Source organism: Anopheles coluzzii, chromosome 3 (assembly GCF_943734685.1).
Source record: "Anopheles coluzzii chromosome 3, AcolN3, whole genome shotgun sequence".
Taxonomy (NCBI): Eukaryota; Metazoa; Arthropoda; class Insecta; order Diptera; family Culicidae; genus Anopheles; species Anopheles coluzzii.
The window spans coordinates 24,172,768-24,191,583 of NC_064671.1; the positions used below are offsets into that span (position 1 = coordinate 24,172,768).

The 18,816-nt window shown below is 45.6% G+C and overlaps 2 protein-coding genes across 2 annotated transcripts; both read right to left on the bottom strand.

Moving 5' to 3' along the window:
- Positions 1 to 87: 87 nt before the first annotated feature.
- LOC120959192 (uncharacterized) lies at positions 88 to 5,799 on the bottom strand. Its single transcript, XM_040382417.2, has 3 exons — positions 4,149 to 5,799; positions 2,551 to 4,074; positions 88 to 2,485 (listed from the first exon to the last, which is right to left on the bottom strand). The coding sequence occupies exons 1-3, from the start codon at positions 4,173 to 4,175 to the stop codon at positions 2,384 to 2,386; spliced, it is 1,653 nt and encodes a 550-aa protein (XP_040238351.2). The 5' UTR covers positions 4,176 to 5,799; the 3' UTR covers positions 88 to 2,383.
- A 2,633-nt stretch (positions 5,800 to 8,432) lies between these two features.
- On the bottom strand, positions 8,433 to 16,975 carry LOC120955833 (CCR4-NOT transcription complex subunit 3). The gene is made up of 12 exons (XM_040377020.2): positions 15,833 to 16,975; positions 14,511 to 14,608; positions 14,296 to 14,430; positions 13,699 to 14,152; positions 13,381 to 13,586; positions 12,999 to 13,287; positions 12,319 to 12,841; positions 12,113 to 12,198; positions 11,208 to 11,896; positions 11,023 to 11,133; positions 9,708 to 9,917; positions 8,433 to 9,551 (listed from the first exon to the last, which is right to left on the bottom strand). The coding sequence occupies exons 1-12, from the start codon at positions 15,855 to 15,857 to the stop codon at positions 9,453 to 9,455; spliced, it is 2,925 nt and encodes a 974-aa protein (XP_040232954.2). The 5' UTR covers positions 15,858 to 16,975; the 3' UTR covers positions 8,433 to 9,452.
- Between the last annotated feature and the right edge of the window lie 1,841 nt (positions 16,976 to 18,816).

Consider the following 18,816-nt stretch of genomic DNA (forward strand, 5'->3'; position numbering starts at 1 on the left):
AAGAACAGGAACCTAAACGCAGCCAGCATTCTTGCGCAGCAGTTAGCACGTGAAGATGATGTGTGTAGGTAAGTGCAAACGTGTTTTATTATTAAGCAAACAATCACAGACACACCAGCCACGGAATAGTAAAGATATGAGATATCAGCTTTTAAAATCACGATGCCGTTTTCAATGTTGACCGTCGTAATAGAAATAGCTTTCATAGACTCACATCTACATCTCTATATATATAGATAAAGTTAACCCTTATATACGCTCAACACTAGAACGCTATCGACGTGGTGTGCTTAAGGTGTGTGTGTGTCTTAGGGCAAGGGGGTTGCGGGGTATGGATGATTTAAAGTTTAGAGAGAAACCGTTGTGACCGAGAAGAGAGAAAAGGGAACCTTTTTTTGTAAATGTATGCGCAGCAAGGTTACTCAGCAAATTGCTAGGTAGAATCAAATTTTATTTGAAAAAAAAAAAAACAAAACAACCACAAGCAAAGCATCACTACAGAGGAGCACACAGCCGTAAAGGCGTGCGTGTTTTGTCCCATTTTTTAAAACAAAAGAGAGAAAGCTTAATATTCGCATCATTGCTGGTAAATGGCGAAGAAATAATAAGGAGGTGTGTAGGAATGTTAGAAAATAAGCAAACAGGTGATAATTAATTACGGCTAATTTTCGTTACAAACGCGTGTCCGTGTGTGTGTGTGTGCTGTAAATGATTTTATTTTAACGTACTTGTGCTGCATAAGTGGGAAAGATCGTCTGAGCGTCACGCGAAAGGGAATGGATGAGCGGAATTTCATTTAACAATTAAAGGGCCACAATGTACTGCTTCGGGCACGTGCATTGTTAATGTTTTTGGGGCGAACGTTTTACACATTAGAAGTGGTTCTTTGTTTGTTGTGGTTTTATTTTGCATTAGTTCAGCAAATATCATCATCACCATTGAAACATTTCACCCCAAAACGTATCTCGCATTGTTTGCTAGCGAAGTAAGTTACTACACCGATTGTGCTACACACGTAGCTTTGATGGCAGCTCGGTTTAGCTCTGCAATTATTAAATTGGGGTATGCAATGTAGCTGATTACCGGGGAAAGCGATTTCTTTTACTTTTACCTTGCGAAGTATGTTCAAATAGTGAGTAGAGCTGAGAGGTGAGAATACTATATATATATTGTCGTTAAAAACGTGTGGCGAAATTAGCTCAGCACAGTCGTGTGTTGTTTGTAGGTTTTTTGTGTAAGAAAATACAAAAAAGAATAGAATTTTTTACACTTACTGCTAGTTTGTTAATGGGTAGCATTTTCACCTTTTTTTGTAAAATTCAAAAACTACAACCACACAATAGAGTGTAACCACATACGAGATTGATGATTATTGTACAACTTTATAGACGGCTTTTTTTCCCCAATTGGTGTTTGTGCGTGTCTCCCGAAGAAGGAGACGCTGGAGAGGAGTTTGTTAGATTTGCAGCGCTGATTTGTTCATGTTGTTTTCTAAGACATTCGCGCAACCAAAAAGCAGACAAAATAAAGAAGCAACAACCACCAAGTGATAGGAAATTGTCATCCAGCAACAGTAAAAATGCAACAACAGGCAACAACCAAAACAAAAAATGGCAAAAGTAAACGATGGTACACAAAATCATACATATTGAATGCCCCGCCATCGCCCCCCCCGTATGTATGTGTGTGGCGATGGATGGTGGCAAGATACGGTTTTAGGCTCAGTGGCGCGTGGAATAGGAAAGTGCAAGAACACAGCGTGGTGGGAAGATGGAGAGAAACAAAACGGCCCGTAAACACAATTTATGGAAGTATTGTATTGTCGACAACTAGCATATATACTGCAGATAATAAACAGAATATATCTATTGAAATTGCAGCATCGTCGAGGTTGAGGTTCCTTTTTGCTGTTCAATTTTTCCGGCAAATTTCGCCTCAAAAGTGTCGAAATTTAGCAACGCAGGTTTGCATTTGTTTAAGCGTTTCCTTTAGCTGGACGGTTTATTTGTGCAATAAGGAGTGTTTCTTCATTTGCTCACTTGCAAAAGGCGCGTGCTTTTTAAGCAATGCATTTCGCAAAAGCTTCCACAAGCATTTTACAGGCTTTTCTAGGAGTTCTCACAGCTGTGGGAAACTTTTTTGACTCTTTCTTCCATGAAATGAACTTATTGTAATGGGAATTGGATTCTTTAGCACCCTTGTTTGACCAATCCAATAGGAATTTCCAATGAGCCTGTCCAAAAAGGGTACCACAGAGTCGAATTTCCAACATATGAAGTTCACTTCCAATAAGAAAGAGTCAAGGAAGTGTCCCACAGCCATGAGCAACCCTGGAAAACGCTGTAAGGCAATTTAGTTATCCTCAACATATTAAACACTTGAATTAGCTGTAAATTAAATTTTTCAACGATTTTACAACCGAAAGCTTCTCGATGGCGGCTCCTTTTTCCAGCGTAATACCAACACAGTGCGTTATGGTGAGCTCCTAAAATGAGCGAGAATAAAATCAATTAAAAAGAGGACAATCACGATGAAGATGAAGTAACTTACCATCAGATAGAAGCAATTGTTAACGATCGAATCGAGCGAAACGTTCGTCAGCGCCCGCAGGTTCACCAGCACCAACATCCTCAGATGGGTCAGCTTGCGTGTAATTAACTCCAACGCCTCATCCTCTAACCCACGCTTGTTCGACTCGAGATGCAACCGCTCAATAAGCGGACAGTTCCTCACAAGGTACGATAAACCCTCGAACGAAACATTCGGACAGTGCGTGAGGTAAAGTTCCCTCAGCACCGGCAGGTTCATCGTCAGCAGCGACGCATCGGACATATCCCGACAGCTATACTTCAAGCACTCCAGCCGCTCCATCTCCTCAAACCGCACCACACCATCGTTCAGGATTTCGCGCTCTCGAAACACAAAGTTTTCCAGATCGAGCACGCGCACCTGCCGCATACACGCCATCAGCGTGCGCACGACCACAATGTCGCGCATCAGCGTATCGTCGTCCACGTCCTCCAGATACAGCCGATCCACGCACGGAAAGGAGCAAAATATGGCCGGTGAAATGAGTGGAAATGTTACCGCGAGCGAAAGCTCCGTCACACCCTCGAGCTGCACCGTTTCGTCCCAGGCCCGGACATCGTACAGACACAGCGTAAGCCGGCGCAGATGCCGCAGCTCGCTCAGTGCCTTACAGTTGTTGATGCTTTCCGCAATCAGCTCCAGCTCCTGCAGATGGAGCAGCTTCTGCGGCAGCGCGTCAACCGCCCGCAGGGACAGTTCCGAGCCGATCGTAAGCGCACGGAGCTGCGGCTGCTGGTCGTACAGCTGGATTAGGGCGTCGGAAAAATCGTCCTCATTGCCGGCACTCTTCACATTTAGCCGGTGCAGCTGGAGCGACGGGTAGGAGTTTAGCAGCGTCAGCAGTGGTTTCATCTCCTCCACCCGTACCGTCAGCTCGCGCAACGTGCGATGATGATCGTCCAGCAGGGGGCGCAGGTGGTGTAGCTCCATCTCGAACCGTTCGAGCGCTAGCGACACGAGCCTTGCGCCGCTCAGGAAGGCGACACTGCGCAGGATGGTGTACGAGGGCAGATGCAGCCGGAGGCGGGTGAGCGATTTGAGGGAGGTTAGGGCCATCTCGACGTTCGCTGGCACGGGCCCGTACAGCGATTCCGACTCGCTGACGATGCAGAGGCTTTCGAGATGGTAGAGCGTGGGGAACGCGGCAAGAATGTCCCCCGTAAGTTCGGTACACTGGATGGTGAGCGTTTTGAGCGAGTGTCCTTGCTGGTTGAAGAAGCGCATAAACTCTGGTCGGGTGGGTAGGTCCCCGTTGGGAATGGTTAGCTTCAGGTTGGTCCAGGGGTATGGTTTCACCGCTTGCTCCTTCAGGACCGTCTCCATGGCAATTAGCTGATGTGTTACGGGATGCACCGGGCGAACGTGCAGTAGGCCCTGCTTGGGCAGCACAAACGTTCGGATTACATCACACCAGGCGGAGCAGACGAGCGAAACGACGCTGACGAGCTCGTTCACCGGCAGAAAGGTGAAGATTTTTTCCAGCAGCTGTAAAGAGTGTTTCCCAACAGGTAAGTTTTACCTAAGAACTGTTCATTTGATTTGTAAAACTATACACGCACCTCGTTCGGTAGATCCGCTAGCTCCATCGCTATTCCGGGGCTGCTGGTGGCAACTTTAGCTTTCGCTTTTTACACGGTCCGATCTGATTTTCGTTCGGTCCGACTGCCCCGTTGGTAGGAATGTGATGGTCCCGTCCCGTTTATTTGATCAATACTTTCACGGTGGATTATAAATAGCCGCATCATGTGACGACGAACGGCAACAATCGCACATTACGCTGGCCGCGCCGCAGTGACATTGACGTCCTCGCGTGGAATGGACCGACCGAGTGGACGGACGGAGCATTCTCCATGCAACAAGTGCAACAGGTGATGAGGTGCGGAACGGTGCGGCTGCATTTTGGATGGGCGTGCGCACTGCGCACATTCCTAAGGATTCCCAACATTCCCAGTGTCACTGTGTTTGTTGTTGAAAGGTGCGCTGTAAAAAAAGGAAGTGAAAATGGGATAAGATCAAGATTACCACGAACAAATTGATGGATTTGTGTTTTTACAACAGATTTTATTCTTCTTCTTTTTCTTCTTCTTCTTCTTCTTCTTTGGCATAGCAACCGTTGTCTGTCAAGGCCTGTCTGTAAAAATCCTACTGGGGCTTGGCTTTCAGTGACTAATTGATTCCTCCCCATAGCAGGATAGTCAGCCCTACGTATGGGGACACTGTCCATTCGGGGGCTTGAACCCATGATGGGCATGTTATTAAGGCGTACGAGTTGACGACCGTACCACCAGATCAGCCCATAGGAAAAGGTTGATGATCTATTTTAGGATTGATAAAGGTTCACATCCAGTTCCAAGGCCGGGACAACTTCGGAAACAATACCAGGAGCAATATGAGTTTTAGATAAGTTCAGAATCTTAATCAGAGTTTTGGGGCCAAGATAGGTGTGGGGTATGTTTATGTTTCAGAGTATGGATATGGTAGGAGTCGGCTCCTGAACCGGGATGGGTTCGGAATCAATTCCAGGATCGTGGTAGATTTGGGGTAAGTTTCAGGACATGGACATTGTTGCGGTCAGTTCTTACACTTATAAAGATTTAGAATTTATTCTAGGACCAATATGAGTACGGAAGCAATTTCACGTTTATGATAGGTTTCAGGATCGTGATTTAGGAGCAGGATAGATTCCATGTTAGTTCCGGGATAGTTTCAGGACACGGATCAATTCCCCGGACAGGTATGGATTCGGATTCATTTACAAGACCTAAAAAGGCTCGGCATCAGTTCTTGGATCGGGCTGGATTCGTAATCTATTCCAGGACCGATATTAGTTCGGAATCAGTTCCAGGAACGGCAAAGATTCAGAATAAGTGCTAGTATCGTTCATTATTGGGTTTAGGACCATGATTGGGAAGCGGTAAACATGATTACTGGGAAATGATCGAGAACAGTGCCTGGACCGAGATGGATTCGGGGTTCAGATTCAGAAGCAGGATAGGTTTTGGTTTAGCTTCAGGGCATGGATATGATCAAGACTAATTCCAAAACCATAGATTTGAAACAAGATATGTAATAGTGATAGATTTAAGATCAGTTTTAGGATCAGGATAGGTTTGATCAGTTGATGAACCGAAATGGATTCATAGTGCAGGTTTGAGAGAACTCCCTTTGAGGTTCAGCAAGTAGTTGGGGAGCGTCTCTAAATTACGTCGCCCAACGCTACCAAAACCGGGCCACCAAATTCAACGAAACAACATCAAACGCACTTTAATATATAGAGCTTTTATTTCGTTAATAATTACTCAATCAGTTTATCTATAATTATAAATCACATTTTACTGCAGTTGTTTTGTTCATTCATTTATCGTCATTCGTGTTTAAAGGAGATTTTGTTTGTGTGTGAGTGTGTAGGGGTGTGTTTCAATGTGTTTTGTCCTCTTCCTCTGTGTTTCGTTTCTCCCCCTCAGAGTGTTCTCCTCCATCCTGGAGCCTTAAAGGTTTCTACTTTAACTGAAACGTAACTCTACACTCTTCTTCGTTTTCTACTCCTTGTTTTTCTCTCCCTCAAACACACACACAAGACTCGCTCTTATTAATCGAGCGCCATCCTGTACGCAACACGCAGGATACTTAAGGATGTCCAGGCGCTGCCAGGGGGAAAAAAACAGAACGTTTTCCCTAACCGCATAGCGATTTCTAATTAGCTCACACAGAAACGGCATCATCAATCGTGGCAGTTGCTTGGTATGTGTGTTTTTCTAGCAACAGGATTGTATTGGGTTTTTTTTTTCTTTGTGTCCTCTCCCTTCTTTCTCACTTTGTTTTGTTCTTTTTACTCGTTTTCTCTGATTTTTCCTCTATTTTTCATTTTCTACACCTTTTGTTTGCTTACTTTGCTGTTGTAATAGTACGCTTCTTCCCTCCTTCTATCTTTGTGTATCATTCAATTGTTTTTTTTTAACGTTGTGTTGATAGAATTAATAATTTACTTCCTTCGTTTCCGGGCAGATCGTCTTTCTGTTGGCAGTTTTTAGCCGAAAAATAAATCTGCACTGCTTCAGACCCCAACATCGTGACCCCAACACACAGCGAGAGAGCACAACAAACAAGAGATGGGATTTTTTCGTGAAACTTTGTATTTCTTCCTTATGTTTTTTCCGTTTGTTTGCTCTCTATTTGCTTGTTTGCACTCGGAATCAGTTCTTTTTTTTAATTTACTTTTCGTTTTTGTTTCGTTATTTACTACTGAGCGTTTGTTTTACTTTTATTACGACGCCCCTGTCCCTTTCGGCACCAACAACAGCACTGCCATTGTCCCCACACAAGCGCAGGCATTGTGTTTTGTATCCTTCTCTCTACTTCTCCACCAAATTCAACTCAAAGCCCACAAACAGAGACCGCGCGCACAAGCGCCACCACACGAGACGGCCGCTCGCGCAATAGTAACAAACGCCTTCCCATACTCCTTTAGTACTATACACCCTCGGGCTTATTTGAAACGGAACGAATCACTACACTTCTGGCCCAAGAGACATACACGCTACTCTCTTTTTTTACACACACACACACACACACACACACACATACGTACAATCAACTAACAGATGAAAGAAGTTTACCCGATTCGCCCGCGCTACCGTTTCCTGTTCCTGTGCCGTTGCTGTGTTCCTGTGTGCAGCGCTTTTGCCTTCTCACTTATCTCCTGTAATTATCTACACCCTGTTGCTACCCCTCGTCCGTATCTACCACGCCACGCCGTAGATGGACAGCTTCGCGTTTAAAGACGCAATGGACGCAGCAAGTTTCATCTTCGACGGGTGGCTTCGCGTTGTCGTAAGTTGGAAGTTGCTTGCTGAGTGATGAAGGGTGATGGTGCTATTATACACAGGCAACTCAAACTCCCCAGGCTTCTCTATGGGCGTGTGTGTGTACTGCTTAAGTGATTAGCTTTCTTGTTTTGCTGCACTTTTTGTACAAACGATTCAACTAAGAGCTTGTTCGTAATTAGCAAAGAAGTTAGACAAAAATGTTTCGCTCTAAATCGCTCTTTAACTCGTTCTCCAAATGGATTTGGACATTTAATTTAAAAGAAAAACCTCTTAACGAAAACAGGAACCGTAAACAGCAACTTGAGCATGAGCAGCTGCGAATCTTTTGTGAATGTTAACACCAATTTTACGCAGGCTTAGGTGGGTGTTGAAGGATAATGGATGAGTTGTTTGCTGAATGAACAACAAACTAAGCAGCGAATCATCATGTTTTTAACCCATCCCTAAAACGGCTAGCAATGGACTTAAGCGCACAGATTTTCCTTAAGGACGTACGCGTTCGACAGTTTGATTGATGAGTGAGTGTGTCTGAGTGCCCCGCTTACGTATATGGGGGCTTCTTGTTTGGGGTGAAGAATCGAGAAAAGCCCCATCCTTAAGGGAACAGGGTTTGTCGTGTCGTGTAAGATGGTTCTAGCAGTTACTTTTTACATAGCAATGGTGATTTCGGCGCAAATGATGGATGGGTGAGCGCGCGCGTGCTGAGCTGTGCAGATGAAATAATCCGTTTTTTTTAACCATTAACCCTTCCTAAAACGGCAACACGAACGAAGGCGGCGGGAGATGGCAAACGTGCACATTAACCGACCGATCGATCTGTGTTTTTTTCAGCTACAAAATATCTCTTCAATGCTTACTTCCTCAATGAAACGCGCTCGTTTAGGAAAGGGGATGATGACGATGTTTGTGTGTTTGCATACTTTTTTGTTTTTCTCTTACTTTCTTTTTGTGTTTGCCGCTAATTTTTGCCTGCTTACTTGGGGGTTTGTTTTGTTTTGTTTTGTTTTTTTACACATATTTTTCTTGTTTGCTTCAGTTTGAACTTTTAAAATCTATTCTCTATCATCAATCAATCATGGATTATGTTATGGTTTTACGTTGTGTATGTTTTCTTTTTTCTTTTTTCTTTTGCTTCTAAAGGTTTACGATTTCACTAAAACATTGTTCGTAGCTGGGGGACCGATCTCTCGCGATGAGGCACACCACACACAAACTCTATTCACACCAGCGCCAATTGACATTCCCAAAACGTTCAAGAGAAACAACGAGATACAGGTGGCAGCCAGCGTATATGCCTCCGCTGCCGTTTGAAAATGCATAAGTGCATCCGCATCCACACGGCTGTGCCGGCGGCTTCCAAAATCGTGCCGCAAATACGGCCCACGGACAGACGACGAGCACCGCTGATTTATGTACAGGATGGTGGAAGCTTCCTTTTTTCTAAAAAACAAAGAAAGAATGAAAAGCTTAACGAAGAGAGAACCAAAGGCAAACATTTTTAAATCGGAGTCTTTGCAAGTTCCACACGGCGGAAAGTCGTGGGATGTTACTTTCAACAGGGTGAGGGACCCATTTCAAAGGGAAATGCCGTTTGTACAGGTATGCGTTTACGCAGAGTATCGATGATCATTCAATCTTCACCATTCAACTGTTGTCGTGGATATTGAACAACGAAACGGAGGCTCTTTTTGCAGTATGGGAACGTATGCATTGATTGATACGGTATGTCGGTAGTAAGAAGCGCGTTGCTTGTTGTTTGCCGCCGCTTGTTGCTTCCTTCAAGTACGATAGACTTCCTCCACCGAAACTGTACAGCGACGGCATTATTTTTCGTTTTTTTGTTTTGTTTCTCTTTGTGTGTTGGGTGTGAGTGGTGGTTGCGGTTGTTTCGCCCCCGTTTGGGGTTGAGGGGGGGTGGTTTTTTGGGGATTTGTTTGTTTTCAGAACATTTTATAGTTTTTATTGATCAATTTTTTTCGCTTCATTTTGTTTTTTTCCACATATTTTTTAAAAAAGGAGTTCCGTAATCTGTAAAGATCAATTCAGGTCCCTGTCTTCTAAGTACTTGTATTCAAACGTAAACCCTTCCTTTTTACGCTGGCCCCATTTTTCATAGTCAAAATAGATGTAGGTTCCCTGGAAAGAAGAACAAAAAACCGAAAGAGAAAAATAATGTGTTGTATTCAATATATAAAACGAAGCAAAAATTGTCGTTCGCACTAAACACGAAATGGACTAGAGCGGTTTGAAGCGGTAAAAGGTAAGCCTAACATTGCCGCATTCGTGTCTTACCTGCTCGTATTCTTCGTTGATCACTTTCGGTTCTTCGTGGCGTTGAAACCACATCATATATTTCGTATGAAATCTCCAGCTCTGCTTTTTCAGCGCCTTCGCGGCTAGATATTGAGCCTTCGTTCCCTCCATGTAGTAAAACACGAAGAAGAGCGTTTCCGGTGACAGACGCTGGAAAAACTCAACCGTTTCAGAATGTGGAAGTTGTTGCTGAAATGGTAGGAAAAGAGTAGAGCATTAACATTAACGAAACATTCCTTTATGGACAGATCAAATATTTATATAAAAGTTTATCGGTTAACATGTTACACACTAGCTAGATCTGTACCTTATCAAAGTGTGGCCAAATTGAACCATATTAGAGTATTACCATGTATTAGAGGTAGTGCTACAAAATGTCACTGCTAATGTCATAAAAAAAATCTGACTGAAACAAAATCAATGTCAGCGTCACGTACTCAATTGTGGTGACCAAAGGTGATACTCAAAATCGATTAGTGAAACCAATTCATGCTTCGTGACATTTTTGCACCCATCGCTTGATCAGTCACTATGTCATGACTTTTTTTAAATGTGATCAGTTCTGCAAAATGTCAATGACATAGTCATGACAAATTCCAATTTAAAAAAAAATCATGTCAGCGAGCTCTACTGCGATGATCAGAGGTGAGACTCAAGCAGTTGGTGCGACCATCACATGTTTCGTGACATTTTGTGCGACCAGCTCTTGGTCAGTTACTCAGTGATCATCACGATGGTCAGATATGCGGTGCTTGCGAGTGATTCCAAGAAACAAAATGAGCATATTTTCTCGCTCTGTTTGACCAGACAGCCAATCAAAGCAGACAGAGCGAAAAAGATTTTTTTTTTTTGCTTGAGACCACACGCCAAGTATGCCGCAACAATGTCGCGATTTCAAGAATGTGATTATCACCGATAGAAAATGTCGTGACCAAGTGAGGGACTAAGAATTGGGTGCTAAACAAAATGTCACCAAGCATGTGATTGATCCACCAACTGATTGAGTCTCACCTCTGATCGTCTCTGATTTGTGAGCTGATTTAAGCTTTGTTTCAGTCATGAGTATTAATGACTACAACGGTGGCATTTGACAACATTGTACACAGCCAGAAAAACATGATTATGCTTGATTTAGCTCAGCTTGTCAGAGTTTCATGTTTGACTCAAGCACTCGCATGTCGTTTGCAGCACGTCATAACGCACTTTCATTGAGTATCGTGATGCTCATGACATTTTGCAGCACTGATGACTACCTTTAATCAAAACATCTTCTCTTGCCTAAAATCCATCTTACCTGTGGATAGTGCGGTGGAGTTTGGACAGGTTGACGTTGCAAGTACGGCCTTAGCCTCTCTGAATCGCTTGGTGTTGGCAGATGATAGTAGGCGGCTTCCATGAGTTGGAACTGGCAAAAGAAAACAAATGTTCATCAGCAATCAGCGTTCCACAGAACAATATCACCATCCCCATCAGTATTACTTGTATTTGATGCTCCTTCTGCAGCTTGGACGTGCCCAGCGGTGCCACGCCGAGTAGCGGCGGTATGCAGGCCTCGTGCGTACCGGCCGACGGCTTCATGCCTCCGGGGCCGCCGCCGCCACCGCCACCACCACTGTTCACGTTGGCGGCGTTCGAAATACTAGAGTTAGTGTTGATGATCGTGTTCGGTCCGTTCGTGATGGCGGCAGTAGCCGATGACGTTGGCAACAGGTTGTTGCCCGCGTTGGCTCCCGCCGGCACGCCGCTCGCATCGACCATTAACGACTGGCCGGCGCCGCCGCCGCCACCGCCACCGGACTGTGGTTGGGGCGTTTGATTCGAAGGAACTGGCCCAGCCTGTCTCGAATCTGCTGGCTGTGGTTGTGGTTGCTGCTGTTGCGATTGTTGCTGCTGCTGTTGTTGTTGCTGTTGCTGCTGCTGCTGTTGTTGCTGCTGCTGTAGCTGACCAGCCGCCGCGACAAATGCGGATGCTTGTGCTGCTGCTGCTGCAGCTGCAGCTTGTTGCGCAGTGGTGGCTGCGGCTGCCGCGACCGCCGCTGCACCCTGGGTATTCGACGATTGTTGCTGTTGGCTCTGCTGCTGCTGCTGCTGTTGCTGCTGCATTAACGCGTTCGGGTTGGCGGTTGGGCCCGTTTCGAGAACTCCCGTTCTATTTATCACTTCTTGCGCTACACCAAGACGTACGAGCGAACACGAGAAAGAACACGGAAATAGCATCAGTGAATCATTTACATGCGCCAACACACACACACACAAACACACGTGTTACACAACACGGCATCATTGTGTTTTGGGTGGGTGTAGGGAGCGAAGGTAGGGAGCAAAGGTAGGGAGAGGAGGTAGGAGAGAGTGTTGTCAGTACAACAACAAACACCTACACTTACCGAGTGCTGTGGGACCGTTCAACAACTGTTGCTGCTGCTGCTGTTGCTGTTGCTGCTGCGGAGGTGACATCAAGCTAGGTGACGCTCTGAGTAAAACACAAACACAGGGAACAAAGGGCACAGAGAAAAGCCGAAGTTAGAAGAGAACGCCGTTACTACAGACGCCGGGAGCGCAACGCGGTTACACGTCGCAACGGTTCACTTACCTGCTACTGACTGCGGAATTGCTGGGAGAGACACAGTTATTAATAACGTTCGCCCCGCTACTACTGATGGTAGACGCGGACGATGTACTCATTACATGATTGTTGCTCTCCGTACTCGATGCCGACGACAGGGCATTGTGAAGTAGCATGGAATTCTGACCGGGAGGAATCTGCTGCTGGGCCTGCTGCTGCTGCTGTGCTTGCTGCTGCTGCGCCTGCTGCGCCTGTTGCTGCTGCTGTTGTGAAGATGCGTTCGACTGTGTCGAAGACGGCACACCACCACTACTGCTATTCGCGGCGGCGACAACGGCTGCAGCACTCGGTAGACTACTCGGCGTTTGCTGTTGCTGCTGCTGCTGCTGCTGACTAAGCTTAGTTTGAGATGTATTAATAATCTGACTGAGGCTGCTAAAGACATTCGATGAATTCGGTGCTTGCGTTTGCAGTGGCCCGCTTGTCGACGATGCGGACGATGCGCCAGCACCCGTCGTGGGCGTGCTGGGTTGGAGTATAGAACCATTTTCTAAAAGAAAAGAGAGAAAAAAAGGAACCATTCCATTAATGCTACACAACTCCAGTAACCGGTGCTAAGCAACAATGCTATCTCTTTCATGTGAACACACAGGGTGCGCATCTTCTTTCTCTCTCTCTCTCTCTCTCTTCCACTCGAATATACTCACTGGGATGTTGTTTTGCAACGGCAGCAAAAGCGGGCCCGATGATCGGTATACTGTTGGGCGGCTGCGGTAGCACCAGCATGGTGGGTAGCGGCGCGGCAGCATTCGCGTGGTTTTTGCTCGGCGTCGAGCTGATTAGCCCGGTCTTGGACGTATTGTTGTTGCTAATAGTGGTACTACTACTATTATTACTGGTGCTATTGCTGCTACTGCCGTTATTGTTGACGGCATTGCTGACAGCGGTGACGGACGGGTCCACCTTGCTAGCGCGGATTGCGGTCGGTTTCACCGGCTGCATGCATATTTCGGAAGCATAAAACAAAACAAAAACAACATACTTCAGTCGCATTAAACCAAGATAGACAGGGGGGCAGCTGTGACTTACCGTAATCTTCGTGCCCTCGCTCTTCGAACGCTTCTCATTCAGATTGTTGTTATCGGCGGACAGATCGCTACTGTGATTGTGTAACGTGCTGGCACTGTAGTTTAGCACCGGTGACTGCGCCGGACTAGTTCCCGATATTAGACTGCTTGGCGAACCTGCCGTCTCGTTGCTGTTATTGCTATCCGTACCGGTCGACACCGGGATGCCTACGATGGGAGGAGAGGAAGAAAGAACATCTTACTCAATCTCAACCCCTTGCAAATGGAGCATTTTAGGGGGGGGGGGGCATCTTTAGCCACCGAAAAACAAAAAAAATACCAGAGATTTCCACGTCATCCAGCCCGATGATATCGTCGTAGATGTACTCGTTCTCCTCAAAGTCGGGCTCCTGCGACGAGTCGATGTAGTACTCGACGTCCTCCTTGATCTTCTTGATCTGCTCCACCTCGACGCCGTCGTTGTCGAGCATCCGCAGCAGCGTCTCCAGCTTCGTGACGTGGAACTTGTGCCGCTCCAGCTTGCCCTTCAGCTCGTCCATCTTGTCCTGCTTGTCCTTGTCGAGCTTTTTCTTCTTGCCGGCGAGCAGCGACTCAACCTCGCACTCGAACTGATCGATCTGTATCTGCAGCGAGGTAATGGACGACGTTAGCCACGTGCTAATCTCTTCCTTTTCCCGCTGCGCCGGATCCATCTTCTGGGCCGCGCCAAGGCCCTCCTTCGAGTAGGCTTTCGTTTTCGTTTCCCGTTCGACCACCTTAAACCGCTCCATTTGCTGTCGGATCCGAGGCCCGGGGTTGAAGTTGGGGTTGGGGGTTGGGGAGGAGAATAAAACATAAAGAGCGTATAGAGAGTACTGTGGGGTGGGTGGGTTCCGTGTTTCGGCACACCATTTTTTTGTTTTGCCGACACACTTACGGTTTCTATGAGCCGACGGTTTTCCAGCAGAGCGCTTTTATCCTTGATCTCGCCGGATGCGATCCATGATTTGATTTGATCGCGCAACCGCTGCAGCTTTTTAATTTCCTTCTTGAGATCTGCTTCATACTTTTCCTGCATTGCAAAGGAAGCAGAAGAATTATTGGGGGGCTGCACAGTAGCGACTGGCCATTTGTACGGAGAGACACACAGACCTTTTGATTGCTGTTGGTAGCATTGTGAACCTTCTGCCAGATATCTTCGAACGTTTCTACACCCTCAGTGACTTTCTTCAGGCACCGATCGATTTCACCTGCAAGCATGAAAGAAACATTTTGTTAGAGTATTGTGCTTAGATGCTTAAATCTGCTTTTTTTACGATATTAAAAATCATTTTAGTGAGAATATAAAAATATTCTCGAATGTTAGAAGTCCAATGTATGACTCTTAAAACCAATTAGAAAAACATAGCAAATGGGAAGGAAATGCTAGCCCAAAACTAAAAATACTATTCGATAAATTGAACCGATATTCCCGCACAAGAGGAGGATGGAGGGAGAAGTGTGGTGGTTGGCAAATGTTTATGTAGCCTTTTGTTTATAGCAGCACTACATGTGATTCGCCCGCCAGCTGCAACAACTGACAGTGTGGTCGCGAGCGTCGCCGGTCGCGATCCTCTCGTCATTCATATGTGTCATTCGGTACCGTTCGCTTTCCCTCCCTCCCGCCACACGAGCCGTGCACAGAGCTCCGCGAGACACACACTTCATTAGCATCAATTTCTCTGTAACCCCTTCGCCGGCCTGGCTAGATATGTATATCACACACATATATCTTCACAGCTCGCCCTAACAACCCCCATCGGTTGCTCGGTGTATTTATGCCATCTTTGGTTCGTTTTTGCACAATATTCTACCCAATTAGTTTTCGCTCGGTGGTGCGATCAAAGTAATCCAACGTGTTCTTGGGAAGGGTAGAGTGATGTGTCCAATAATGGTGATGGATTAGATGGAACAACAACAAAAAAACTCCTAACTTTTACTAATTTCAAAATGCCAATGCCACAGTCCCTGCTTTTCCGTCCCTTCGGTGTGCGTTCCTACACACAGATTACGTTTCACACCGTATCTCCATGCAAATTGTTATTTTGAGACAGAAATTGCACAATCATCTGATTTGAAAAGATGCAAAATTATGCGACCGAGCGGAGCCGGGGGGTGAGGGGAGATGAAACATACTCCAACACTGCACACACGCAGAACGCGACCCGGTGTTGTCACGGGGTTGTTCCAAGATCCGAGGTGCTATCCCTCCCACCAAACGGCCCTGGTTCGATTGTGAAAAACTGTTCACATTGAAATTGTCACTTTCTCTACTGTGTTACACACACGGCCTACTACTGCTGCTGCGTTTGCCAGTGCGTGCGCGAAACCAGGGCAATAATAATCGCACCGAAAAAAAACTACCCAAACGCGCTCACACACACACAGTATACACACACACAGTATACACACACACGCGCGCGCGTTATTCTCACCTTGCAACTTTCGCGTCGCAGCCATGGCTATGTACACATCTGCTCACAGATATCAGACATAATCTACTCATGCAAAACGGGCCTCCGGAATGGTTCTGGCGCGCGCTTCAACAACTTCCTGTCCGCCGCCGCACTCCCGTTCGCTCCAGATTCTTATGCTGCTGCTGCTGCTGCCGCTGCTGCTGCTGCTGCTGCCGCTGCTGCTGCTCCACTCTGTTCCACCGATGTCGGAACGGAAACGCTTGGGGGTAATTTTGAGCTCCGCAGAATGTACTCCTTTCGGATGCAATCGTTCAGCTCGCTACCCTTTTCGTTCCCTGCTTTTGCACTGTGTACGGTTGTGGTCACACCGAGAGGACAACCGATGGCGAATATGTATGGGGCGAATGAGCTTCTGCTCCTGCTGCTGCTGTTAGTGATGATTGGGGGGGGGGTTTCTTTTTTTCCTGCGCCTTCCTAGATCCAGCATCTAATGCCAGCCATGGAGGAAAAAGAAACGCGTTGTTCCGGTACGGCAACAAAAATGGTGCGGGCGGGGGGGGGGGGGGGGGGAACGAGGAGCCCTGTATGCCGAGAGCTTCCGCCGGTGCTGGAAGTTGACGAGACGGATGGCCGTGTGTGTGCGTGTGTGTGTTGGTTGCAAATCGTGGATTTATGCTGCTCCGTTTCCTCGGGGTTTTTCTTTTCCGACGGACCGCAAACACAGGAACCACGGTAAGTTTGCGAATCAAAAGAGAGCGAGAGCGAGAGAGCCCCCTCCTCCTCTTCACGACACACGGCGGGGCCGAGCGGCTAAGGCGACGTTTGTGTGTATGTGCGCGGCGCACGTACGTACGTGTCTACGTTTGTGCGTGTGTTTGTGGTGCCTCACTTTCAAGATGGCCGCAGCCGTGCTCATTCAGCGAGTGGCGATCTGTTTCAACCTTTGCACACCGAACCGTTTCGCAATTCGCGACTAGATTGGACCGATTTTAACGCGCACGCGACAGCCCTTTTCCCGGAGCTGCTAATGCCTGGCACTGTATTACTGGATGCCGTTAATTAACGCACGATTTTCCATTGACGATTAGAGTACTCTTCTTCCAATTCGGAGCACTGCTTTCGGAACTTTGCCCAGCGAACATTTCGGGTCGCTGCTTCCCAACAAACATTCGGGCGCTGTTTTGTCAAAAACAGCTGTCAAACCAGTTGGCCGCGCAAAGGGAATTCCCATGCAACGGATATGTTTTGTTATTTTTTCGGTACGATGTTCGGTTTTCCCATTTATTTGTTGCGGTAAGCTGCGATTAGATGAGTAGGAATGGGTCTGATTAGTTAAATTTATTCAAAAAGGAGCTACATATTCACCAGATTCAACTATGTTAGCAGAAAGCATTGTTTGGGCTTCAGGTAAAGCCACTTTATGGTCCACAGAAATAGTAAGTTTGTACAACATTTGCGCTTAAATAATCAATTGTAAAAGTAGAAGATTTGTTTAAAGATCGGTGTACATGGCTGATTAAAACATATCTAAAGCACAAGGAAATACAGTAGAGCGTCGATTATCCGGGCAGCTCGGGACCGGACGGTTGCCGGTTAATCGATTTGCACGGATAATGGTCCAAGAAAAGTCAAACGCATATAAAACATATGAAATTCACTAGTTTTATTATTAATTCACCTAGAATCAATCGATTAATCGTTAGTAGAATATTATTTTAATCAATAACTGTAGGTTTACCAACTGTTCATGAACAAAAATGAATTTCGAAAATACCCCTAGACACTACAAAGCTGCACAAGAAACTGGTTACCCAATTGATTATCGCTGCAAACTTTCGCCGTACGTATGAACAGCTGTCAGATATATGCGCACGGTTAAGCCGCCCGCCGGTTAATCCGTCCCCGGATAATCGACGTTCTACTGTATTAAGGAAAAAAGAGGAAATATTAAAACACACACGACTTGGCAGTTTTAATTATGACGCTTGTATTCAAATTTGAAAGAGAGCTCTATTTTTATTATCAGTTAAAATATGTTGCTCACTGCCAGAATTTATTGCTGGTAACAAACTAATTTAAAACAAAATTATGCAAATCAAAAACCGTGCAAAAATGTTCTCTGGATTTTGCAATGTGTCCGTTTTGTTTCGCTACAGTCCGATAGAGTGCGCCGTCAAGCTAGAAAAGTAAAACTTGCATTACTTTTTCAAGATATTTTTTGAATAATTGCAGAGAAGCTCGTTATTTTTTATTTTTTCCACAACGAAATGTGATGAATACATAAACGAAATGAGCTTAAGCTTTATTGTTAGCCACTTTTTTACTTAAAACTAGCTGTCACTATGGTACAATATAATATAGAATATGGTCACAATAACACTACCGCACTTTGGACATGTTTAAGTGTAAAATAATAAATTGCTGACCATTTTCTCAATATTATGAACAATTGAGATTGTTGATTTAATTTATTTTAAATGAGAATAACATGCTTAGTTTCAGAAATTGTAGCGTCAGAATCAATGGTTTTCATTAATATATTAGCTAAGGCGATATTCATATTTTTCGCAAGGGCTCCTTCCCTTCCAACCGCTGGCGCACCAAGCGCACTCGCTAGAGTTATCTGGATTCGATGGAAAATACGACACAAACGGAAATTTATATTGGGCAAGCAATTACACTTGCACTCGGCACCCTGATCCTTGGCTTTAGAGAACGACAGGTTGCCGACCAGCATGCTTTCACGCAGATGTGCCTCAATACTAGTGAAGGGATAAACAATTCCATTTATTCCGTTCGATTGGAATACATATTGACCTCTGGTTACAACGACAGCGTGTTATTTCGACAAGAAGAGGTAATGCAACGGTTATCTATCATTACCATTTTTGTCAAATGAAAAAGATCCTTCGGAAGCCAGTAGCTAATTTGCCCAGAATGTGTTAAATTAAAAGGTAAATTGCAATAAATAGCATTCTCTTCATGTTCGCTCGTTTAAGAAT